This window comes from Zonotrichia albicollis, chromosome 1 (genome assembly GCF_047830755.1).
Source record: "Zonotrichia albicollis isolate bZonAlb1 chromosome 1, bZonAlb1.hap1, whole genome shotgun sequence".
Taxonomy (NCBI): Eukaryota; Metazoa; Chordata; class Aves; order Passeriformes; family Passerellidae; genus Zonotrichia; species Zonotrichia albicollis.
Window position 1 is genome coordinate 128,669,410 of NC_133819.1, and position 26,869 is coordinate 128,696,278.

General features: G+C 39.1%; 1 protein-coding gene and 1 long non-coding RNA gene across 16 annotated transcripts in view; one reads left to right on the plus strand and one right to left on the minus strand.

The window, feature by feature from the left end:
• The window catches only part of OXR1 (oxidation resistance 1), a 262,270-nt gene that overhangs the window by 46,567 nt on the left and 188,834 nt on the right, over nucleotides 1-26,869 (minus strand). For 8 of the 13 annotated variants that reach the window (XM_074553460.1, XM_005479430.4, XM_074553426.1 and 5 more), the window contains 4 exons: nucleotides 13,357-13,439; nucleotides 7,596-7,703; nucleotides 6,374-6,493; nucleotides 2,461-2,613 (listed from right to left, as the gene is read on the minus strand). In XM_074553460.1, coding sequence (XP_074409561.1) covers nucleotides 2,461-2,613; nucleotides 6,374-6,493; nucleotides 7,596-7,703; nucleotides 13,357-13,439 — 464 coding nt within the window. Of the gene's footprint in view, nucleotides 1-2,460; nucleotides 2,614-6,373; nucleotides 6,494-7,595; nucleotides 7,704-13,356; nucleotides 13,440-13,555; nucleotides 13,577-25,802; nucleotides 26,017-26,869 lie in introns of those variants that run through there. The other 5 variants (XM_014273226.2, XM_074553491.1, XM_074553451.1 and 2 more) reach the window with 5 other exon arrangements.
• The window catches only part of LOC141731096 (uncharacterized), a 42,663-nt gene continuing 41,865 nt past the window's right edge, over nucleotides 26,072-26,869 (plus strand). For all 3 annotated transcript variants that reach the window (XR_012583011.1, XR_012583018.1, XR_012583009.1), the window contains exons 1-2: nucleotides 26,072-26,496; nucleotides 26,567-26,707. This is a non-coding gene — a long non-coding RNA (uncharacterized LOC141731096). The remainder of the gene's footprint in view (nucleotides 26,497-26,566; nucleotides 26,708-26,869) is intronic.

A 26,869-nucleotide genomic window follows, 5' to 3' on the forward strand; every position in this document is an offset into this window, starting at 1 on the left:
AAGGTTAAATAAAAACTAATTTATGATTTATGAAGCTTTTATCGTGAAAATAACATTTCTTTTATGTCTTGTCTCTTGTAGGAGTTTTGAACCTCATCATTATGCTCCTTTTCACCTAATGAGCAATAAATGTGTGTTTTCTGTGCTTATATTTCCAGGTCAGTGGTTTGGGTTTTTTCAAGTCTCGGTATTAGTAATTTTCCTTTACCTACTACATTTCAAAACAGTTAAGTAAAGCTTAACAAAAATAAAAAGGAATTCCAAATTTCCCTAACTAGTTTCAGTTACAATCATGCAGACTTTTTACAGTATCTTTCTTCTGGCACAAGGAACAGTGCAAAGAAGAAAGAAAACCCCGAGCAGCACTTTTCTACAGTAGAAGCCAACAGTGCAGCTGTAAGACAGGGCACACCTAGCAAGTCAAGGTGTGACTGCAGCACACTGGTCACACTGATTTATTGTCTGTACAGAATATTCCCATGATCCTGTCTCTTACTGTGCTCAACACCCTGCCTCCATCAGTAGCCATAACCAGCTAACACAAGAGCAAGTGCAATGAACAGAGCAAACATTCCAGGTTCCAAACACTGCTCCTCAGAGAATTCCTCTGTGCTTGTCCAGAAAGTCACTAAATGCAAGTGACTAAATGCAACTCCAATCACATATAGAATAAGCAGTTTTAAAAAGTGAGAAATTAGACAATCTTACCCTAATGAAAGCCCTTTTGTACAGACACACTGTAAAATAGGCCTTCACTAGATTTCAGCCTACAAGCAGCAGCCACAGTGATGACAGACTTCACAACCAAAGCCCTAAAGAATGGCTAACTATGAGCTTCAAAGATCCCTGTCAGAGTAGAAGACAAAGGATGAATGTTTTAAGCTTTCTCCAGAAAACTTTTGCAAGTTTATCATCCTGCATAATGAGGATGTATCAAGGAGAGGCAAGACAACATTCAAGAGGACATTCTTACCATATGTGGCACAAAGTCTAAATTACACGCTGAACTTACAAGATCTGGCACTTGAATCTGAGCAAGTCAGTATTCATTTTTCTCCCACCCACCTCCCCGAGTATGGACAGACACTGCAATGGGTTATACAACTTTTTACAAACAAAATTCTCCCTGAAGCACTTAGAAAATAGGCTGTAATGCTGCAAGCCAAAGACCATTAATACTCCCTGTAATATCTTGAGGAAAAATTACAGCACATAAATAATATGCTGTAAATTTTTACCTCAGATTTTTTCCAGTACATCCAATTTCTAACAAAGGCTCACAGATCTCAATTCCTCTGCATAACAGCACTTAAAACTGATAAGTAAGGATGTGCCTACGATCAACCTAAAAAAGTCACCTACAGACAGAACACTGCAAGTGAAAAAAAATTGCCTGCAAAGCAGAACAAAGTAAAAACAAAGCTGTTCCAGTACTTGCTTCACCAACTTCTAACAAGCAGCTTTTGTCAATACACATATATTGTCAAAAGGCTTCAAGCCTAGACACACATAGATTTGCAATCCTTTACCCATCAGCCAAAAAATCAAAAATCACAATTTTAGAAGACTTTTATTAACCTGTTTATCATTAGTGTACCTTATCTGGAAACCTATTGCTGAACAACACAGAAACAGTGGTACTTCTATACACACACCTGAACTTCAGACAAAGGAAGAAAAATTACAAGTACTTGGAATTTTATTGCATTCATTGAGTGAAGGCATTTTTCATAGATAAAGTGTCTACTAGTAATTTTTCTGTGAGGTAGTGAAGCAATATATTTTGATTTTTGGTAAAGTGCTCTGAGATAATGTCAAAACACTTTACCTCAGTCCCTAGAAGTCTGTGCAAGAATTGAGCACTTATGAGTTAAACAGATGTTAATTAAGTGTCACTAACTTGGAGGCATTTTGTGTAACGATGCTATTGAAAGAACTCTAACTGCTTCAAAGAAAAAAACAAAATCAAGGTTTCTACCATACCACACCAAGCCAAATGGTGAACAATACAGAACTTGTTTGCAGAATCAGAAGTTTATTCTGCTCACCCTGTCCTGCTTAAAAAAAAAAAAAAAAGGAAGCAAAGCTTTGCAGCTGCATATTTCCTAGCACAGTTTAACACATGTTTTTGCCTACTGTAAGTAAAGAAAACTACCTAAGAGAGATATTAACATAAGGAACAAACAGACCTCATGCCCTCAACATACAAGATTTATGTAACAGTACAGCATCAGAGATGTCTGTCACACATCAACTTCTTGCATCAATCATGTCCTGAACAAGAGGCCTGGAGAACCCAAAGGAAACAGTAAGTTAAAAAAATTAGTATATTTATACAGACATATGCATGTGAGTTGATTCGTCTATTCAACCCCGACTAGTCTACTCTGTGTTTATACTTTAAACATGTTTTATTATTAGATTCTATACAGTAACAGTAAAGCCTGAACGTTTCAGTACCTTGCCATTAGTGATGTACTTGCAATTAATTTTCAGAAATTTCTCTGTAAATGCTTCCTCCTCTTCGGAGGTGGATGATACCACTCTTGAAGGACGAACACACGCATGTGCTGGCGAGACAGCTGACTCCTTCTGCTGGACTCCATCTGAATCCTGAAAGGAAATAGAAAGAAACAAAGAAGAACTTAGCAATTTGCTTTTTTCAATATCAACTCCTGGAGATTTTCTGCTGTGTAATTTGACCAGTCAGGTAACTGATGGACAGATTATAAAAGAACTGCCCCAACAGGGACTCAAGGATTGAAACTGACCACCAAGATAGCAAACAGTGTTCAAGGCCAGGCTGGATGGGGGGGTGAGTAACCTGGTCTAGTGGAAGGTGTCCCTGCCTATGGCAGAGGGGTTGGAACTGGGTATCTTTAAGGTCCCTTCCAACCCAACCCAGTCTATGATTCTAAAACAGATTTTAAAAAAATCATATATACAAACGCTGAATAAGTTTGAACACAATGATCCTGGCAATGTTTCTGGCCCATGTTCTACTCTATCCATTCAGTTCATTTTTCCAGTATTTTAACAAGGCTGCTTTGGAGCAGTGTCAAGGGCCTGGCTCTAGCCAGGGTAAGAAACATGCCTTCCCTCATCTGCTGAGCCTGTCATTTCCTCACTGAAAGCAATCAGTGTTGCCAGGTATGATATAGCCTTGGTAAATTCTCTTTGGCTGTTTCCAACCATCTTTGTCATTCATATACCTGGATTTAACTTTTAGAGGATTACCTTCATTACTTCCCTGGGAAGATAACAGAGTTATCTACCTCACTATCTATCAGTATATCCAACTAAGTAGTGTACACAAAACCCTAGGGACAGGACAGACAATGAAAAAATTAGTTTTTAAATGAAAGATAAACAGTAGACAGACTTCACCAAAGCCTATTTTATAGGCACAGAAACCCTGTTTTGGAGCTTCACCCACATCTAAAGGCCTCAATTTCATACATAATTGCTATTTTTAGTTACTAATACAATATTACTATTTTTAGAAAACAGGAACTCCCACATTTCCTTTGGTTTTCTGCTTTCCTGTTCAGTTCTATTCACCAGCACAGATTGCAGATAAATGCCTTTAATCATATCTAGGAACATTATGAACAACTGTTTTCAGTTCATCATCTCTCAGGCACTACTTTAGCCTTTGCCAGTATCTTTCAACATTGATTACAGATCAACCAAAAAACCAAAACAATATACAGAACACTAAATTGAATTTTGCTGAAAAACAGCTCCTGGAGATTAATTCTCCTTCCACATACACCTTCCTACTGAAAACTACAGGGTCACTCATGTGACACATAACTCAGCAAGTGGTTCTGAAAGTGCTCAGCTGATATCCAAGCCCACTCTGAATAAGCCAGCTATTTCTCATCATATTGCCAACATGACACAATCTCAGACCCCAGTATGGCCTGGGAAAGTGAGGGGCAGTGGGATGCACCACCACAGTGGTAGACTTTCCAATTTAATGATGATGCCCTTGTCACTACATATTATTTTGAAGTGGAATTTAAGCTTTATAGGTAGCAAAGCATATAGGATCTTCTCAAATATGTGCCTAAAACTGCTGAATGAATAAATCTTTCAAAAACCCAGCAGCACCAGAAAAGCTTCAAAATCTAAGCTAGTTCTTACACAGTCTTACTGACAGCAACAAAATTATTGAAATACATAATAAAAGCTTAAGTGTAGCAAAATTAAAAAACAAAAAAAATAAAACCAACAAAAAACCCCTACCAAAAACTTCCCAGCTTTAACAAGAACTTATGCAGGTCTTTTATCAGCCACATGCTGGTTTGTATCTAGCCTTATGGCTGTGTCAAGCTACTCCAATTCTCAATAAAACAAAAGAACAAGAATAGAACATGTCAGCTTATTTTTGACTGAACAGGCATTCAGATATTTGTTAGCCTTCTTACTAAATTTGTAACAAGAAATCACTGATTCTATTGACCAGAGCAGAGAGAAGACTCCTTTACATTATATAAGCAGAGGAACACATCTTTACCTTGACACATGCTCAAATTTAAACTGCAAACCTGGAGTCAAAACTGGGAGACAGTCAAAGAAGACAGAAATCAAGAGAGCATTAGAGAATGTATACTAGTATGTCTCTCCTTCATAATAGCCATCAGCAAAAAGAGAAAAGAAACCATGAAAGACAGGTGCTATGATGAAGAACAAAACCCTCCAGCCTTAACTGCTCCCATAGAAGTACAGTGTCTTTTGAGCTGTTAAAGACTGAAAACAAAACCAAATGCACACAGTCCACACTGACAAGTACAAGTGATTTCTGTTCCTTGATTTTCTGACAAATATTTCTTCTTTCCTTAATGTACTTTGAAAGCCCTCAGAAACAAAATAATTACATTATATATTGTCTCATTACTAATCTGACCTTCCTTGAAGAATTTAAGAATTGCTTGTGATGATCTACGACATGTAACAAGATACTTTATTGTCGCATAACTATTTTGCTCATCAGTTAAATGAAATTTAACATTCCACTTGTTACTAGCATAGGACTGACTGCACTAAATGAAAAACATCTTTTGCAGAAGAGGTTTTTAAGTGTTTTCATTTACTTCATTTCTTCTACACTTGCAAGATTTTATGTCTCAAATGAGCATACAGTCAACAAAAAGTTTTCAAACAAATGGTATGGTTAAATCTCTTTATCTACTATATGCTAAGAGAAACACAAAATAATTGACAAAAGAAAGCATAAGGTATTTTTCTGGAATGGAATCTGTAGGAAAAGCTCAGATTTCCAACAGTAAAATTGATAACTTTTCTCTCTAGTAACTTCTTACAACATATGTTACATGGATAGGTGTTTCTGAGACTGATATAGCTAGAAGATTTATGATACAAGAATGTATTGCAGGTGAGTTTGCTTACTGTGCTACACCACCCTCAGTTTGCCATCAAACACAAAAGAAATTATTCAGCACCAAAGACAGACATAAAAACTGGCATGCTAAGACAGAGAAATGAGATCACAGCAAAACCAAAGAGTGATTCTCAGCAGAAGGGCCACCATAGACTTTACAAGAAAATTTCTTATTTGAGACGAAAAGATAATAACTGGGAAAAGAACAGTGGTGATGCATGAAGAAACATCCAAATGAGATCATAGCAGCAAAAGCTGCAGAGCAGCTCAGGCTCAAATACTGAATCTTCCTGGTTGGACTGTTCCCTATGGGATGCTGCTGACAGCAAACCAGTATTCCTGGAAAGACATACTTCTTTCTACAAAGTCAGCTCCAACCCAAAAATCTCCATTTGAGTTGAATTACAGCCCAATACAGACCACTAAACATTTTTAGCATTTTGAAAGTCTACAAATGTAGAACTACTGAGTAAAAGTCAGCTACAATTAATTCTGCACTAGTCCTTCACCGAAACCCCTTTTTAAACTTCATTTTGCAACATGAAACTAGAGAACTCTCTCTGACACCTCTAGAGCAAGCGGGGAAACTGAGCATTCCTACTAATACATCTTGTCTGCCAAAACCATCAATAAGATTAAGACAAATGTTTAATAAGCTCTGAAATGTAACAAATACAGAAATGCAACAGTAACTGTTGAAGATTTCCGTGTGCAATGACAGTATTTTGCTACAAGTAATTTGCTGTCAAATCAGTTTTCACATTTGAAAACTATAACTTACAAAGATTAAAATCTTGTCTTTACTTTTTAAAATGAATAATTTTACTTTCAACTCCAAATACTGTCTAATACTATCTGCCCAAAACAAAAGGACAGTTTAAGAAGAAAGCATAGCATCTATAACATTTACCTTGTATCATTTATATGTAAGGGAAAATTAATTTTAAGGACAATAGGTATACCTACATTTACTGTAGCCTTGTCAAGCTCTGCTTCAGAAGATGTAGGTGATAGGGGACTTACAGGACTTAGAGAGGGGGAGCTGTCCACACTAGATATGTAGTCTGGGTCAGGAACATACAAAATCTATAAAGAAGATATAATGTAGTTAGAAGTTAGTTATGCTTTCATATTTACTTTAGATTTCCCACCAGTTTAGGTATATTTACTATTCTTTCTCAAATTAGGCTACACAAAACTGTTTCTGCTCCCATTGCTTTTAAAGAAATTATGAATTGAGGGAAAAAAACAATACTAAACAAAGCACTTGAAATTTTAGCACTTCAAGTTTTAAATGCTATATTGATATAATTTTGATTTTCAATCATAATAACAGAGGAAGAAGTTCAGATAGAAAGCATTAAAAGTATACAGCATGACAGAAATAAGAGTGTCCAAGGAAGATGTGTCCAAATATTTCTCTTGCTATGAGTCTACTATTTGAGCAATAGGGAAACAGACTCACTGAATATATATAAAAAAAATTTCAACTGAAAGTATTCACACTTTAAATACATTATTTCAGCCATGACATGCATTCAATCTACCTAGAGAAATAAAAAATGAACACAGAACTTTATCAAACAAAGGGCAAATACCAAATGGCTGATGGCTGACACCACAGTTGACCTATCACTTGTTTCCAGGCCTGGCTTTTAAGGAGAAGTGAAAATTGAAGGCAAAAACAGGAGGGGAGAAAAAAGGCAACAGTGACCTATAATAAGTGAATGGTAATTCAAATACTGCTGGTAAAAACATCAAGTTTTCAGAGCGGAACATAAACATTATTCAATTTATTAAAAGAGAATTGCAGGCAGTAATATACAGTCACGGAATGTTGCTTGTAAGCTCTACCCTGAATGTGTCTGCTGAGCTAGAGCTCATAAACAGCCTGCTATATTTGCAAAGTAACAATGTGGCTTGTATCTAAGTGTTATTATTGTACCATTAAGCACATTTAGTTTTAAAAGTCCTCTGATCTTATATAAGGGACACAGGTAGCTTCCTTACATGTTTCCTTTTCGGCAGTTATTTAGTAGGCACAAGGAATAGACTGAAAAAAGGAAAAATTCTTTTACAAAGCCAATAAGAAAATCAGTAAGAGAAGTACTTTAGCACTCTGGCAGGAATGAGAAATATAGTAAAAGAGGACTTTGTTGAATAAGTAACATATATAGTGTAATAGTACCTGTCCAGGAACGACTGCTCTGGAGAAAAGCTTATTTAATTGAACCAGTTCATTGGGTGTTGTGTCAAATTTCAAGGCAATACTGTTTAAAGTATCTCTTGATTCCACCTGTATCAATTGGGGAAAAACAAACAAAAAAAAAAACAAACCTGTAAGAAGTTAGTTCAAATAGTGGCTTACATATTTTAGCACATGTAGATTTACCAAGATTCTGATGAACTTTAATATCTTTATTTGTTATGACTACCCACCCCCACAAAAAACAACAAAGCCACCACAAAAAACATACCTACCCCCTAAATATTAGTCTACTGCAATCCCATGTAAAAGCACACCTTCCCACTTTGTTTCCAGTGGCCAGAAGTGTCAGTCACACAGTTTGAGCTGTCAGCTCAGCTACTGCACCAGAACTTCTGATCTACAAATGCACTGCTGGTTACCACCGGGCAATATAACACTGACTGGGTTCACAGAATGATTCATTCCCTCTCTTCAACTGCTTTTCTCCACTTTTCACCTAAAGAAAAACTGAAGAGTTCTCTCCATAAACACACCCTCTTACTATTGAAATAAGTTTCTGTTAGACCCTGACTTTCAGGTAAAATCCATCACTGTGAAAATGCTGAAGCAAAGCAGGTCAACTACTATGACAGCAGATGGAGCATAAGCTTTTTGAGAAAGTGATTCCCAACCAAAGAGAGAATTTTTTTTCAAGCTCAGATTCTGACCTCCATCTCCCAAAGTGTAGTCAAAATTACCTACTAGAAAAAAGGAAAAGGAAAATGTTTTACACAGAAAGACTATTTCAGAATAAAGAATTCAAATCCTTAGGAATAATGGGGTTACAAGGAAACAAACAACTAAAAGGTTTACTGCATAATGGCACAAGACTTCATAAACACTAGGAAAAAGCATATTTTATCAGTTAAGATGAAGCTATATGAGTAAGATATATTTGCAGCTAAATGTAAGTAGAACTAGAGAATTCTTTTCCATATAATTTTGTAAAGATGCACTTCTCAACCTAGATTCACTAACAAAAAAGATATAAGCATTGCCAAAGAAAAGGCAATTAGCTTTTTTAAGATAGGATTAGAAACTTATTTTGAGATTTTTTTATACAGTAAGCCAATAAGCTAAACAAAGCAGCAAACATCTTTCTACACTAGTATTTCCAGTATGGAAGACTGTATTGTAGTAGCTCTCAGTCATTCAGTACTGTATGATCAGAGATATTAAAAAAAAAAAACCAAAAAAACGAGTATTTTCATATGCCATGTTTAATGCTGTACTACAGAAGAAATCAGAACAGGACTGTAACAACACCAGATATGTACTACATGCTCCATAGACCATAACAAAACTAACCACCAAATCATTGAACAGTCAGGTTTCAATCAGAAGCTCTACATGATACACAACGTTTGCTAAAACAAACTGTTTAGTGAAATTCAGAAGTTTTGCCTAAGTTTGTGCTCACATAAATGTTGAAGGGCAACAGCTGCTAAGTAAATTTTTCTTATGTATCACTTAATCATTGAAGCAGGTGAGACTTCAGACTAACTTATAAAACAAATCAAAAGCATTCAAACCACAAAATTTAAGCCCTTTTTAACATGTATTCACTCTTTACAACCTTCTGAAATAAAAAGATCTTGTGAAATAGCTTGGCAACTAAAGGGTTTCTCTCACTCACGGCAAACACATTGGCAAGTATAGGCTTCCTTTTTGTTTGGCTGTCAAGTTTGCACAGGCAAATTTCCACACTTCATGGGACTTCAGGGACCAGCAGAGATACCTTCTCAAAACAATGACACTGCTCACATAATAGAGACTTCCTGAAATATCTTCCCAGATTCCAAGGCCTATTTTCCAGTTCTCAGGCCCTCTACTATTCTAAAAAGTAGAATCTGAACAGCCAAAACCTCAAAGAATAATTTTGTAGAAAAGCACAGAATTAACAAGATTTGAATAGTGCCATGGATTCCCAGCTTTTCCCCTATCAATTCACTACTACAAGAGAAGGCAAGAAGTTATTCCTTCCCCCTAAGAAAAGAAACTTTCTATATACTGACAAAGCTACTTAAATGCTATTCTACATGTTAAAAATCTTATATAAATATTTGAATATTAAAACTTCATTGAGAATGCACCCATGTTTCCCAGGTGCATTTATGTATAGCAGCAGACTGAGAACTTCAGCCACCATTATATCTGGTTCAAACTACCTTCATTTCCCTCAGATCAACAGCTGGTAAAGTTATTAAAAACTTTATTCTACTGGTATTTTAATGAACTTCACTCAACAGTCAGAATTCACTCATTCCTCCATTAAAAATTAAACATCAAATACATATGAATCAGAGTGCAGAAATATTTTTTTATTTCAACACTAGGTGTCCATGAGCCAGAAAATCAAACATAGTGTGTTTTAATGCTCTTAAACTAACAAAATTAGACAGGAAGACTAAAAAAAGGTGAGAACAAAAGGGCACAAATAGCACAGCTTTGGCACTGTACACAAGCCTTTAGAAATATCAATTATGTCCAAATTAACTAATTGTTAACATGCCTAATTTGTATAATATGCAAAATCAGCAAAACAAACTCTGTAAATATCATAAAGCCAGCATCAAAAAGAATTAATAAAAGACAGAGATGAAGTAACATCACCATTATGATCTACATTTCCAATATTCCTCAAAGCAAGTTAAAAGATTATGACAACGGCATGCTCAAAGAAAAGTGGCCGCCAAAAAAGAACACACTCCTTGGGTTTGAAATGGAAGAGCCAAGAAATTAAAAAAAAAAAAAACCACCAAAACTCCTAAGTGTGTAGCTTTCTAAATAGTATGTAAAGGCTTACAATGGCAATACAACTAGTGGCACCAGAAGAGAACCCTTAGCACTCTCTACATACAGGTAGAAAGCTCAGTCTCAAGGCTATGGTCTACTAAAGGCTTATGTGACCTTCAGGAATTGACTGGGCTCTTCCTTAACCTGCACAACATAATCTGTGTATTAAGGACATACTACTTCAGGAGAGCACAACCTTCAATCTCCAGAGAGATAAAGGGAAATCTTAGATTAGATCTCCAACACTCATAAACCAGATCATCCATTTCAACTACTCACAAATAGTTTTCTAAACAAAAATCAAACCTATCTGTAAATAACCACAATTATTTCTTTCTTGTCCCTAAAAGGAAGAGCAGTAAGAAGGCTTTCACTGAAGTCAGAAGCCTGCTAGCATGCTACAATCACTGGTGTCAGTAATAAGCCCTCTGCTCATGCTCCATTATTCACCCCTAGCTGGCTCTTCTGACACCTTAAGCAGGCACCAGTTGTGTTTGTACAAGATGGAACACAAAAGGCTGAAGGGGAAAACATATGGCTTGAGCAGCAACTGTGAATTCTGAAATAACAGACAATATCAACTCACATCTAATATGCTGATTCACATTGAGAAAAGGATAAACTCTATTAAAAGATATCTGTTCACTGTTTAAACAGTACCAGCAGAAATGAACCAGTTTTTTCTGTATTCTTTAGAGGCAGTTCAGGACTTACTGGCGTTCATTAGTACCATATCTGCTGACATCTTCTCTCTGCTGCTACATACAGAACAGCAGGTTCAAGTTTACATGCCTTGTGAATTTTCAATTAAAATCTTAAACATTAACTCCACTCTGTCTTTAGCTTTAAAGAGAAAATTTATTTTATTGTTCATTTGTCCCATAGTAATTTTTTTTTCTAAAAATATTCCGGTGTGAAGTCTAGTTCCTATTAAAACCCCATAGTTTGCACAAGTGAGATGTCAACTCTCTCCAAACTTCATGAATACAAATAAGACCTTCCCTCCTAAAACCATGTAGCCATTGGAAAAATTAACATATTAAATTATTATATTAAAAAAGGCAAAAACCCCCACTAACTTCACCAATGCTGGAAGGTGAGGGGGAGTCTGGTTTCTGCCTTCACTCTATACTACTTCTCAAAGAAGCACCACATGTAGGTATATAAATACACGTGTGTGCACACATGCGTTGTCACTGTGACAGGAAGTAGGATGAAGTCAGAAACAAGACACAAGGGCACCTCTTCACATATAACAAAGTAATAAATTATAACAGTAGCAAATTACCACAACAGCTACCAGATCTCTCTTACAGTAAGCATAAGCTCAGTTCCTAAAGGTTATATCTGTGTATTTTACTGAAATATATGCACACAAATTAACCTAACATGATGCTACTCAAGAGTTCCATGAGCCTCATGACTGAAATGTACAGCAAGACCTGACAGAATACAGTATTTGTGAAGCTGAAATGCACCATCTTACATACATGCTACAGGCTCTTATAGAAGGTGGACTAAGTTTAATGAAAAAAAGCCTTTGATTCCTGTGAATCATCTTTTTGACTCACAAGGAAGTGATGCATACTTCAGAACATATTAAGAAAGCTATTTTTGGATCTAAAACTCCACCTACTGGAACATAAAAACCTGCAGAAGTACATGACAACTTGACACAAACACACACCAAGTTAAAAAAGGAAAGCTCGTTGCTTTTACTTTGCCTGGAATGTTACATACCAAAGTAAAAGCACTCACATGGTGGCAAGAGGCAAATTACTGGATTTACTGAGTATGGATGCCAGTAATACAGAGCTACACCTGACTGTTTTTCCCAAGTATTTCAGACCAAATCGAGTTAATATAACATCAACAGTCACATTTACATTAAGATTCTTCAACTGCTAGAATCTAAGCAGCAGGAATTTCTGTTTTGAATTCCAACTTCACAGAAGTCTTTAGAGCAAGCTAGAATTATATTTCAATTCCAATAAAAGCCACGCTAATGAAATGCTTCTTGCTCCACTACACACATACTCTGTCTCTATCCAAAAGACTATCACAGCCCTCTCAGTACTTAAGCAATTATCACAGCTTGGCTTAACGTAACACAGTTAAGACTTCCCTGTATCTCTTATTCCTGGAGTAAGAGAACACCAAGAGGTCAAGTGAAGACTTTTCATAAAGCAGTTCTCATTTTTATTTATCATGTCCAGCTTCAAAAGCATTTAAAGATAACTGTGGCAGACCATCCCTAATTTAACATCAACTCTATAAGCATTATTTATAGGCTTAATTGTATTTCCAGTACATAACACAAGACAGATGCTTCTCACTTCTGTTTCCCTTAGTAACCACAAATATGAAAGCTGACTGCAGCACAGTTTGAGGGTCATTTCAAGAACAGAACAGGGAGAGAAAGGCTCCATTTTCAGATACTGATGCAGAAACTGAGTTATACAGTAAAAGGCACAGATCTACGGCAATTATTATAAGAATACCAGGAAGTCAGTATTCAGTATTCAAGATGCAGCTTCCCTTTACAACTTTATTCTGTTGCTCCTCCTGACAGCAACAGTTTAATAATAATGCTGAAAGCAGAGAACTTGCACATAATTATATAACTATTGTTATTTGTTTCTAACTAGTTACCTAAAAGTGAACCAGTCAACAGTTTGATTTAGCTTGGAATTTCTAAGGAAAAAAAAGGCACTTCAGGGGAAAAAACAGTATTAGTACTACTAGCTAATTCCCTAATTTAATTTCTGTCAAATTAAACTATGAGATACACAGAATTCTAACATTAAAGGCAATACACATTACAGTTTTGCTTATATTTTGTAACACAACTTTTTAGCCTGCGTTTGCTTTGCAGTAACATTCTAACAATAAAGCAGTAACTTACAGAATATTCAAGAGTCCCTCTAGGTTTTTGAAAAGACATTCGTCGCCCATCTTTCTTGTCTGGGGTCTTCTTCTGGCCAGCATCTGAAAAAAATTGAGGCAATGCGTGTGTTAAATTCATTTTCCTCTCTCAGTACTGTCACAGGCTGCTGACTACAGCCCCGTGGGCAGACATCTAATCCACCAGTTACACAGCTTACTCCTGCTGATTCCAACAGACACCAGCTGCTAAAATAGGGACTTCATTCCTCTGCAATGCTTTAAGAATTTGACCAATACAAACAACTGATAACTGGAAACCAACTAACTGCAGAAACACTTGCTGCTATCCAAGAAGAGATTAATGAAGAATAAATAGGACATTGAACCCATGAGGGAAAAAACATTTCTGGAATTGCTGTGTTTGATTTTGTATCATACTCAGTCTGCTTTCATCTGAGAGGAGATGATCTAGAGTTCCTGCATGTTTGATCTAATCATTGGAGATATTTAGTCACTGTTTGATAATTACAGAGTATTTAAAGTTTTTTTATAAAACAAAGAGCATTAGTATTAAATTCATAATTATCCTATCTGTAGTAAACACACAGAGCTAGTAAATAAACACTAAAGATTCTACATACATTATACAAATGAAAAACTTCTTTTTATTGGGGCACTGTATTTTGATGACCTGTTTCACAGGCTAAGCAAGCAACCATCTGTAACTAAAGTATGCTCTATTATTTTAAACTAACTGGCTTGATATTTATGATAATCACGATGCAGCTGTGTAGTTACATGGTTCAAAAGAAATCACATCTCTAGAAAAGTGAGAGTTTTAATATCTGCATCCATACACACACACATGGATTTTTAAAATTCATCTCCTCCACCACATGGCCTCCACCTTCAACAGTCAAGTATCTGCTATTAAGGAGCCCAAAATACTTACATGAATGAGACATTAAGTTTTCATGCTACAATGGGAATAGTTATACTCCCATTTTGATACATTCAAATTTTTTACCATAATTTACTCAAACATTTCAAGCTAAATTCAATAGAAGCAAGAAACCTTATAAAATGTATTTAAAAAATATTTTAGCTTGGCTACATTGAGAATAGAATATTTACTGTAATCCATTTACGCCTCACCCCACCTGAAGTACTAAGGTAACATGCTACAAACCAACAGCATCTTTAGTGCACTATTAGATTTAAATAGCTCACAGCACTGATACTGGAAGAAACTAGACAAGTATAAGTACAACCTTCCTGCACTCCCAAATTTCTACATGGATAGCCAAAACTATTAAAATATAGAGGGCACGGAAATCACAACACAAATTACACAGCAAGTTCTGCCAAAGAAGAAGAAACAAAATGAAATCTTGAAAAAAAAAAAACACAAGAGAAAACCTACCTCAGAAATATCTTATATTTGCTATATAGAACAAGCTGCACAAGACAACAAAGTAGTGATTTCTAGCAGACCCAACATAAATCTCCTGTGGTACTCTTTATAAAGATAAAAAAAGGATATAAACTTTGGTCTAATTCATCAGGTTTTATATAGCCTGAGGAAGAATGCACCCATATCTAAAACTGATCCATGGATGGTATTAATTATGATATGTTTTTATAGCTATGAATAACATTCAGAACTAAGCCTACTTCTAAAAAGTCTCTAGCAATTCTACAAACCTGTACACTAATTCTGCACACTGCTATCTTCATTCAGTACATCAGAAGGTACTTCTTCCCTTATTTACTAATAGCAGCTTTTTAGAACTTAGTTGGAAGAAACATTCATTTCTGATTATACTCATAGCATTTAAACTTACTACAAATGTCTCTGAGGGAAATGAAACCAACTCAGTAACAATAAAATACACTAGAAGTTTGTGTGTAGGCTTAGTAGAAGCCAATATTCTCCTTGTCTAGGTCAAATATTTTGTTAGCAAATTTTTTACCTGACCTTGCAGCACAACAGGTGCCTCCACAGCAAGCTACAGAAAACCTAACAGTTGCTTGACTTTAGCTGTTCCAAATTTTTCAGTCCTTATCAAAGCTTTGCCAATAGCCTAATTATTTTCTTTCAAGAGCAGTCTGGGTCAAATAAGCCTAAGAAAAAGAGAAAGGATGCAACTAAAAATAGACTGATCTCAATCAGGATGCCATACATGCCTCAATAACCTCTAAATGGAGAACCCTTATTCCAGAACAAGATGTCTTCTTCCCCTCCTCCCCCGCCATGAGATGGAAGTAAAGAAGCCCCATAGTACAAATATATGTACACTCACTTCAGTTGTATACAGCCCAATGTAGTTTGTGGGGATTTTCTCAACCCAAATTTAACTTTCTTTTTTCTTCTTACTGGTTCAAGTGTCTGAAGGCACCTTGCAGACAGGTGCCACTCTCTCTCTGTAACTGAGCAGCAGAATGAAGTCGTGCAAAAATACTCACTTCTGTTCCTTATGCCAGAAATAAGAACGGGAAATTATTTGCTCTTCCCAGTAGAAGAACCTTCACTGCTGCTTTAGACTTAGAATCACAGAATGATCACAAAAAAATCCTGAGTTGGGACTCACAAGGATAACTGTGTCCAACTCCTGGCCATGCCCTAGACAACATCAAGGGTCACATCATGTGCCAGAGAGCGACTGTTCCAGTGCCCAGTCATTCTCTTCTTGAGGAAGCTTTTCTTAACACCCAGCCTAAACCTCCCCTGACATGGCCTTATGGTGTTCCCTCAGGTCCTGTCACTGGTCAGAGAGAAGAGACGAGTGCCAGTCCCTCCCACTTCCCCCTTCTTGAGGAAGCTGTAGGTCTCTATGAGGTCTCATCTTCTGCAAGCTTGACAGACCAAATGACTTCAGCCACTTCTCATATGGCTTCCATTCTAGGCCCTTGATCTGCAGAGATTTGAGAGAACTCTGGTAACTTTAGGAAAATAAGATCAAACAGAGGGTAGGGGTGGGGAAGACAGGTCCCTGTTGAAGGCATCTTGTAAGAAAGCCAGGAGAGTTCCTCCCACAAGTTTTCCAAAAGTTTATAGTCTGCAGCTGGGGTTTTTGATGTCCCCTCCTCCCCCACCTTCCATAAGGAAGGCAGTAAATCCTACCCTTCCATTAGTGCCCCCTTCCATTCCTTCAGTCTGTGAAGGCATTACCTCCCCCTCACTATATGGGTACAGATTCAAGTGTTTCATAACCTGACACAATGTGAGTCTCCTGAGTCAACAAGAGATGGAGACAGGCAACACTGAGCTCCTTGTGTGCTGACTACCCAGCTGGCCAAGCTACCAAAATCCACACCTCTGCCCACAGCCCAAGTGCTCGAGCTGTCTGCTCATACAGAACACATCAATTTGGACCCAACCTCTCAGAAACAAAACTAGAATGTATTTCAGCTGTGAAAACAGGTCAGAGTAGTAGAAACATTAATTCAGCCTCCCTGATGACACACTACAAGGCCTCTATCTCTCACTAAATCAGCCAGCTATTCATTTTTGAGGGCAAAGGAAAGGAGTCTTCCAGCCAGTGCCCCTAGCATTCTAGGAAGCACATGCAAGCAGAAACAACTGCCAGCATAGAATGCTAAAAAAAGTCTAAAAAGTCCTCAGACCCAACAAGAGTCAGTCTGATGATTTCATTTTACTTATTTTCCAGGTAACTGTTGCAGAGGCTCTCATTTTGTTAGGTTACATGCAACCATTACTTCATCTGCCAGCAGCAAGACAGTGAGGCTAACAAAGGTTGATGCTCTCAGACCACACCAAGAAAAACCTGACACCACTGACCACACTTAAACACAACCTCAAGAGTCAAGTAACTTGTTCAACATGGGATCTGGGGTGCTATATTATCAGAGCTCTTAGCTGTGCTGTTTTAGGCAGAAAGAAGATAAGACTTTTTATAACAACAGGATTCATGCTTTAATTCAGGACTGGGTGGGCCTCCACAACAGCTTGAAACACTGAAGTCAAAAAGTGCATGCCAGATCCACAAATGGCAAGAAAATATTTCAGCTAGGATTTAAAATACTAGGACTAGAAAGTTCTAGAAAGGCAGAACATGGTGTTCAAAATGACACAAGACCAATATTTAGTCTGAATGCACAAGCTCAGAATCTTGAGGTTAAATGACTGCAACATACGAACAATTACATATAATCATCCAAGACAGAAAGGACTCACTGTTTCAACATGCTTACACAGGATAGGAAAAGGGGGCTTATAGACATTATGTTTTAGGAAGATGCAATTTTCAATAAGGCAGCTTTGACATTAAAATATTAATTAGTCAGTGGCATTCAACCCAAAACAACTAAAGTCAAATGCTAACATTTATAGCAGGCTTTCTATAAACTGCCTCTACATGGCCCTGTGCCACTGAATTTTGGTTGACGGAAAATATTCTTGTGGCACTTGCTAGCTCAAATTATTATGACAAGAATGGCATTTCTCATTTCTTAGTAAGCCACCTCAGCTTAATTGTAGACCTTCAATTTGCTGTTGACTGATGCTTTTAGCACACCTTTGGAGTTCTGGCACTAAGAGCTGGTAAAGATAAGGATACAAGCTAGGAACTGCATAGGAGGATCTTCAAGCTCTGCACAGAGCCAAATGTATTCACTTCAACCTTGTTGTCTGCACAATAAGATTAAATCTCGACTTGCAATGTTTCTCAGCTGCTATTCCATTCATTCCAATGTAACAAAAATAATTTTTTCCAGAGAAATAAATTGATAAACCAAACAAGTATCATCTGAGAAAAAGCAAAGAATCTGGACAAGTCCACAATTACTGTAAATGGTTTAAAATTAATAAATGAGCTTGAAGTATCAAGCTTATTATGGTCAAGAAGATAAGAAAAGAATATTCATCCACTGTCCATCAAGAACTGCACAGTTGTGCCTCAGATTTACAGGTGTTTAAAAAAAAAGGAAAAGGCAGCAACTTTGTCAAATTTTTGTCTAGGACACAGTTTTTCACAGGATCTTAAATATGCAGCACATATGGGGTAATGAATCAAACTCAGAAAAGTAGTCTGAAATATTTTCAAATACATCTTTATTTAGCAGTGCATGGAAACAATTCGCTAATTGATAAAACAGGAAGCACAGATATTACATCTTTATTAGATTAGTTCTGCTCAATAACAATTAGATCATTATAATTTATTCATAAAGAAGCAAAAGAGATTAAAGTAGGAAATCTTTATATTCCAAAAGACCTGGTGACCTGACTCTCCTAACAGCAGGGACTACATTTCAGTCAGCAACTGTCTCATTAACCCTCTTCCCCTCCTGCAATTAGATATGCTTACAATAATTACAGGAATATTATTTGCAGTTCTCTTCCAACATCTTAGGAACCAGAAACAGAGGCCCTAGCCTACAAGATACTTGCAGTCTGCAGTTTTTTAGCTAAAATTGTAGGCTTTCAGACCAAGGCAATGTCATAATGCCTCCTTCAGTCTCTTCTTTCTAAACAACTGCTATCTGTTCTGATTCAGTCTTTCCAAGTCATGCCCTCAAAACTCTTGATCCTTATCACTGCTCTTCACATGATGCTTTTGTTCACATTTTTCTCTAGCAAATCCCCAAGCTCAGTGAATGTGAGACCTTGCAAATGTTGCATTAGCACGTTGAACACATCAAAGTAGCTTTTTCCTGCAGCAGATACAGTATTAATCCAAGTTCATTTTGTGATTCCCCTTACACACAACACCCGGCTATCCAGTCAGATGCACAGCATGCAGGCAGAAATAAATAAATTGATGATTTCAGGAATAAAAACAATTGAAGAGAAACAAACATAACACAGGACACTTCTCCAGGGGGTTAGGATGTGCTCTGTGCATGATACTCCTGGTATGTACATCACATAGGCTTTCTTCTAAAATAAGATTTCACATTCAAAGTAAACAGAAATGCTTTACCAAATGTTCAGATTATGCCACTGTACATCTTAACCAACAGTAAGCTGCCTTTCCTTTCGATTTACAATATACATGTATACACTTTAATATATCAGGAACCACTCAACTCCAATCTCCACCTTCTATAAAATCTTTCTGCAGTCCAAATACATCTTTTAATGGAAACTATTGATACAGTAAGTTAACTTTTCCAATAACTCACTACCTCTTTCAGATATTAAAGCCTATTTAGTCGTACATGCTCAAGCCTACCCAATATCACATCAGCAGTCTGACCATCAAGCAGCAATATGAAGTTATATCCTTCCCTATCTTCAAGAATTTACACTTTGCCTTATCACACTTCAGCCCATGATACCTACCCTTTTCTAAGAGCTCAAATCAGTCAGCTTATCCTGCTGACTTGTGCACTACAACTGCTCTGCTCACATGCAAATGGATCTGCTTTGGATGTGGAGTCATTCGCAGAGCATCCGTAAACATCTTGCTGTACAAGTTTATTGCATTAGGTTTGCAGATAAATGGGGGACCAGTCAAGATACATGATGGCAGGGCTGCTGTTCAGCAGGACCTGGACAGGCTGGGGAACAAGCTGAAAGGAACCTAATCAAATTCAGCAGGACAAGTCTTCTGCACAGGAAGGAAGAGCCCTTGGTGTTGTACAGTTGGCACGGCTCAGCCAAGGAGGAGCTCTGCTGAAAAAAAGCCCCATGGGTCTTGGTAGGCAGAAGCCAAAACAGGAGACAGAAGCATGACCTGGAAACAAGGGGGATGCAACAGCATCCTCAGCTGTATTACCATGAACAGCGGTCAGCAGACTGAGAGCACACCTATTATCCTTGCACTGCAATGCCTTTGGAATACTGGCTCTAGCGTCCTTCTCCCTGAAGACATTCAATATAGGGAAGGCACAGATAAACAACACTATTTTGGTGAAGGGACACCAAGGTAGTCGAGGGCTGTGAGAAGAGGTCAGGAAAACAGAGCCTCTCCAGTTTGAAGGAGAAGTGGTTTTGAAGGGCTGTAACAGCAGCCATCCTGTACCTTCTACACAGCTTTCCCAGGTGTCAAGATGACAGAGCCAGTCTCTCCAGCGATACACAGCAGGAGAACAAAAGGTAACAGACAAAGAAGAAACAAAAGCGCTTCTGAGTAGACAGAAGGCAAAAAACCCTAATTGACCAGTGCAGCTGTGCAGTTTCCATCTCTTGACATTTTCAAAGCAGAATAAAGCACTGAGAAATCTAGCCTGAAGTCATCACCTTCCCACCTTTAGCAGGGTCAAACAACCTTACTTGCAATTTGAGTTATCTGTAACTATGATTCCTTCCATTTGTCTGGCAGGCAATACAGATACATAAGGCCACCCCATCAAACCAAGCCAGAGGGAGATTTACACATATACCATAAGGTGGGTTGCTTGTTGATGAACAGAAAATTATTATTCATACATGTAGTGACCTGAAATGTTGCTATGAGTACACAGGTTCTCAATAAAATATCAACTTCTAAATTGTTTGAATGTTAGAAATGGAAATTAACCAGAAAAAATAAGATAAAACCACAACTAATATAATACAGTAAAACAAAAATTCAATACAGTCAAAGGATACCAGAAAAAAAAACATGTTTCAGTCATCTGCTAGATTAGTATATAAACTAAACTTCAGTTAAACATTTGATACATCAGAATCCTGCTGAACAGCAAAAATTGGACAAAGAATTGTGAAATATGTAAAAGATGCAGTGAAGAGAAGAGAAATACAAATCAGGAGAATGGAGAGGTATATTAATGAGATCCCAATGGAGTAGTTTTTAACACAGTACCATTGCACATCAGCAGACAAATTCAAAAGGAAAATCAACAGCAAAGACTGTGTAAAAGGACACACAATGAATTCTGAAGTTTCAAAGCTTGGAGGAATAAAAGCAGGGAAAGATGCAACAGTACAAAGCAGAACCTGAAATAAAAGATCATTTAACATCACATGCACCAAGGGAATACTGAAGAAATCCTGTACATTAGTAGCACAGAAGTCTGAAGAAGAGCTTGTGCATACATTAACATATCACAAGATGACTGAGTCACCAGCCTGATACATTCCAAGATCACATTTGCTTCTTATGCCTGTACCAACTGAATTATTTTCAGCCATGAAAGCAAAGCATTAGCGTCTTTGTAAAGTGTGTTGGTACATTTCATATGTGCTTCATCCGGAACAGTGTGTACAAGAAAACTCACAGAAGTGTGTCTCCCCAGTTTGAATCCTCTTCCCTACTTTATCATATACCTGGTAATTTCTTAAAAATGAAGTACTGAATAAAGATGAAAGGAGAAAGTAACCTGCCCTATATTTGCTTTATTCTAAGATTTTTAGAAAGAAAGATACTAACTTTTATAGCAGGATTTGAGAAATGTATTTTAAGTTGGCAGTGCACATTTATCCCTCTAATGTACTGCTGCTGCCTTGACAAGCCACAGAGTTTACTGGATATACTGCGTATGGTAACCTTACCAATCAAGACTCCAAAGCTGGTATGAAAGAAATGTAAATAAGCCCATAGGCCAGATGGTTCAGAACTGAACAATCAAGTTGAACCTGAGGGAGAAAAACAACAACAACAAAAGTTTCAATAGAAGGCAGCTGTAAGAACTTCCCTGACAGACTGGTTCAGAGGAGTCTCTGAATCACTGATTTTTATTTAACTTCTGTCCTTAATGAAAGACACACTGCAGGAAGTCAGCACTACCCGTGCAGTGTATTTTCTCCCTCCACGAAGTGAGGTGAAAGTATCTTGGAGGGAAGAAGTGCAAGACTCAAGGTACAAAAGTATATCCTCACAGATCAAAGGGTCATTCAGAAGACAAGCCTCTTGAATACACTTATTCCAGCCTCCAGTTTAAAATAGAATTATTGTCAACATCAAATCAGGTCAGCTTAGAGCTGTCCCAGTGATTGACCACTCTGTGTGAAGTTTTTTCTATTGTCCCATTTCTATTGTCCTAAGCTAAAACTCAGGCTCCTCCTCCTCCTTAATCTCCTAGCACTGAGAAGAGTGTGTCCCTCTAGGTAGATATAGGAGGTAATCAGATTGCCTCTAAGTTGTCTTGGTCTCCCCTCTGCATCACTAAAGCCCAGCTCCCTCAGCCCCTCCTCACAAGCTGATGCCCTGTGCCCCTAGATAAACTGGCTGGACCCTCTGTAGTTCCTCAGCAGCTCTCCTGAACATGGTACACAAACCAAAGAGCACATGCAATGTATACACTCAGCAGCATCACAGAAAAGATGCAAAACCATGTTTCACTGCTGGTCACACTCTCCTTACACAGCAAAGCAGACTGAACTATGGGATGCACTGCTGGCTCATTTAAGTAAAAGGTTTGTATAGATGAGACTCAAATTAAACTGAAACTTCAAGTTAATTCTGCAGAAAAGATAATTCTTAATCACACATTGCCTAAAACCGTGAGTTGCATCTCAAAGCAACTAAAACCACAATTAACTTCAGCATGCTAACATCTATAGTACATAATAATCAAGAAAATGACACCACCGTTCTAGTAAAGTTTCAAGGTAAATCCAGGCTTGAATACATACATATTAGCTCATCCTATAAAATATCAATAGATTATATTTAGAAGTTGTATTTCAAAGCTTAGAGGCATTTTTGAAAAAAGAAAACCTTTACACTGACACTGAGAGTGCCTTTACTAAAGCCAGATGTTTTCTCTTGACTTTCTGATTCTATTTGCATTTTTATCCTCCATCACAACCATTAAAAGACAAAAAATCTTTATAAAGTTCTTTCACTAACTAGGCTGCTGACACAAACAGTGTAAACCGAATAAACAGGTTTACAGACTCCTATGGCACTACTCAGTCTTCCAGTGAGTACTTTCTCCCTACCAAGAAATACTATAGACTGTTCTGCATGTGTCCAAAGAAGTGATTTAAAGCACAGCATTGGAACAGACCTGCCTCCTTGAACTTGGAAACGTGACAGAAAAGCTGTTCAACTGCTCAAAAAGACAAGTATGAAAACAGTAAGGGTAAAATTATTAATATTACATTAATTAAATTGAGATACTTCATTGTAGAAGCTAAAAAAGGTTGGATTTTGTTTCAAAGAATTTGAAACATGGTTTTAAGGCATTTATGAAGAACTGTTCTCTTAACAAGTAATGTACAGTCACAACTGAACCACTCAAAAATCCAACAAAAAAAAAACAAAAAAAAAAAAAAAAACAAAAAAAAAAAAACAAAACAAACCAAACAAACAAAAACAAAAAACCAACCAACCAACTGAAAGCCCTAGCTGGGGAGCTAAAACTACAGTAATAGGTAGGCCTGGATTCAGGACACTGCAGAGACTAAGCATTTGGAGCATTTAGAATCTGCTATTAAGTCTTAAGCTAATGCCAGGGGACCCATCTCTAATTATAACAGAGGTCTGATTTCAAATGAATCATTGTAATCATTGTGACAGCTTCCACAGCACCCATTACCAGGGCACAGGTGGTTTGTGAAAGCCAGCAAAACGCTCCACAGAAGAATTCTACAGTCACAAGAATTTGTTTTTGCCCATAGCTGACAGAAACCCTGTGAAGGGGAAGGCAGCACAGGAGGGCCAAGGGGCCCTTGCCTTGCACATACTTCACCTAGGTGAGGAAAAAGGTGCAATAAAGTCCATAAACACAGAGACTCACCCTGCATTCTAGAATTTGTCATTAACACAAACTTTAAGCATTATATTATGAAAGCATCTGTGAAGATACATTTTCTGCTCAAAGCTAGAGGAAAAGAAAACAGAACATTACAATGCAGTCTGAGTTAAGTCTTTCTCCCAGAAGAAAGGAGGAAAGTAGGGCCTTTCCCTCCAACAAATCTCATGTATCACAGGAGACGCTTTATACTAACAGCTGAACACAAGGCCTTGTAAGAGATTAAAAGGCCAGAAGATGCTAAAGCATTTTACTGCCATTTTGGTTCTGCAAAAAGAGTGTAAGCAATTTTTGTCAAAAAGTCTTTAACTGTTTGCAGAGGCCTTAATCAAGGCACTTCATTTTGCTGCTGAGAAACAAGTTATAGTCTCTATCCCTCCCTGTGTATGCTGCAGGGAGGGACATGAAATAAATAAAGAGTGGCAATGTAAATATAGCTGGTTACAAATTATCCTTTCTGTGCAAGAACTGTGACCCAATGCACACAAGGAAAAAACATCTACATCTGACTGGCTGCAAAGGCATTCCTATTACCTTGCCTACCACACTGAGTAGCAGACCCAGCTTCCCTTCAAGGGAAACAACTATTTTACTCTTCCATAATAACCCTACAATAACAAAGAAACTTAATGTGTTTTAATATTCATTTCAGTAGAGACCTGACTTCAGCATCAATTAGAGACTCTAACAAACATTCATTCATCTACTTCACACAGAACTTCTCAAAACAGGGAAAAAGAGGAAAATACTATTCCTTGTATGCTCCTCTTTATTTATTACAAAGCACTTTCACAAATTTAACTTCATATGTTTTTTTCTTTCCAAGCAATCATTAGATCATGCTGCTCTTACTAGTTATGTCATGACTTGTTTTTAACCCCCAATCCATAGCATTACCTCTCTAAGAGATTTCACTGCGTGCTCCTCTTCTGCATGAACGAAGATATGTGCATTTACTGACCACCCCTAGAGTTTTCATGGTATTTCTTGCCAATATAAGTGCTCACATCAGATACTTACAATACCTATACCAACAGCCACTACAGCATCATCAAGACAAGAGGTGACAACAGCAGCCCTCCTCCTTCCAGGCACAGGACAAGGAGTCACCTACTGCTGTCTCCTGACTGACCTGTTTGGCCACTGAGTGGCACAGGTACTACTTCTGCCCTTAGCATCCCCAAGCCTACTTCCCAGTAAGGCTGCCCGTTCCTAGGCAGCACCAGAGGCAGAGGCAACCCCGCAGACAAAGGACATCGCCAATTGAGGAGCATGTGCTCCAGGTGCTTTCCTACACCCTGGTCTATGAAACTACCAGGAAAGGGAAGTTAATAAAGGAAGTGTAGGAGCTGTGTCACGGAAATCAGGAAGACGTTCAGTCGGTTTGCCGCTGGTAGACGCAGCCCCGCCGCAACCGCTCCGTGGCGCGGCGCCGGCAGCTCCCGGCCCCGGCCCATGTGCCGGCCCTTCCCCGCCCGCCCTGCGCCCCTTCCCCCGCCGCCTCCTCCCTGTCGCCCTCCCCCGGCTGCCGTCGGAGCCGCCCGGAGCGGGGCAGCAGCCGCTGTCGTTCCCTCTCCCCGACGGCTCGGCTGCCAGCCCGGGACACGGCGGGGCCGCTCCGGGCTGAGAAGGGACCCTCTGCCCCGGCTGCTCCCGCTTCCCGCCGAAGCCCGCGCACTCCAGGAAGGCTCGGGAGGGGCGAGGAGCCGAGCCCGCTGCCCGGGGAGGCCCGGGCCGCCCGTTGCCCGCCGTTACCCCCGGCCACCCCCGCGCCCTCGGCCCCTTCCCCAGCGGTACCTGGCGTCGGCTTGGCGGGGCCCGGCTCCCCGCGGCTCCGGCCATCCTGGCAGCGGCCGTGGCGGAGACCGCCGGGCACGGCGCCCCAGAGGCGGCTGGCGGTGCCGCGGAGCAGGCGGCTGCCCTTGCCGGTGAGGGCAGTCAACGAGTCCATGGCCGCGCTACCGGCCGGGGGGCGCCATGACCGGGCCTGGACCCGCGCGCCGCCGGCCCGCGCCGCAACTTGGGCAAACTTTGGGGCGGCCCCGCCCCCTTTTAAAGGGGCCGCGCCGCCGCCGCGGGGCGCGGGCGGGGCCGGGACGGCCGGGGGGCGCTCCTCTGTCACCGGGCCGGCCGGCGGGCCCTCTGTCAGTCCCCAGGCCGGCCGGGGGGCGCTCCTCTGTCACCGGGCCGGCCGGCGGGCCCTCTGTCAGTCCCCGGGCCGGCCGGGGGGCGCTCCGTCAGTCTCCGGGACGACGGGACACCGACTCCCTCTGGCCTTGGGCAGGCTCACGGCCACCTGTTCATCTTCACGGGCTCACCCGCAGTCCGGAAAGTTGGTTGTGTTTCGTGGAAGCGCGGAGCTTTACAACCACGTGCTGCAAAGCTTTCCACGAACTTTCAGCTTTCCTATCTCAATATTCCCAGGCGTGAAAATCAAAGCAATCCCTCACTTCTAAATCTTTTCACAGTAATGAAGATGTATAGTATAAAAGTAAGTATAAAACAGGACCGGCCGTGACACTGTGTGGTTTTGCTGTTCCTGACTCCTGCCTCTCTCCCAGTGTCCCTGCCTGCCGTGGGATGCCGCCACCCTTGCTTGTGCCAGGCAGCCACGTCCCGGTGCCCTCCTTTGAGGGTTTGCCAACATCGATACCCGACTCAACCTTTGAACCGACTAGGTGACTTCCAGCAAAACTTACTAGGTATACACTTTTTCTTTCTTTTTGAAAAAGACATTTGATTTGTGGTATTCATTTGTACCTTTGCATTCTTCATCCCCATAATTCTTAGAACTTTTTGTTTTGTGGTATTCATTTGTACCTTTGCATTATTCATCCCCATAGTTCTTGGAACTTTTTAAGTTT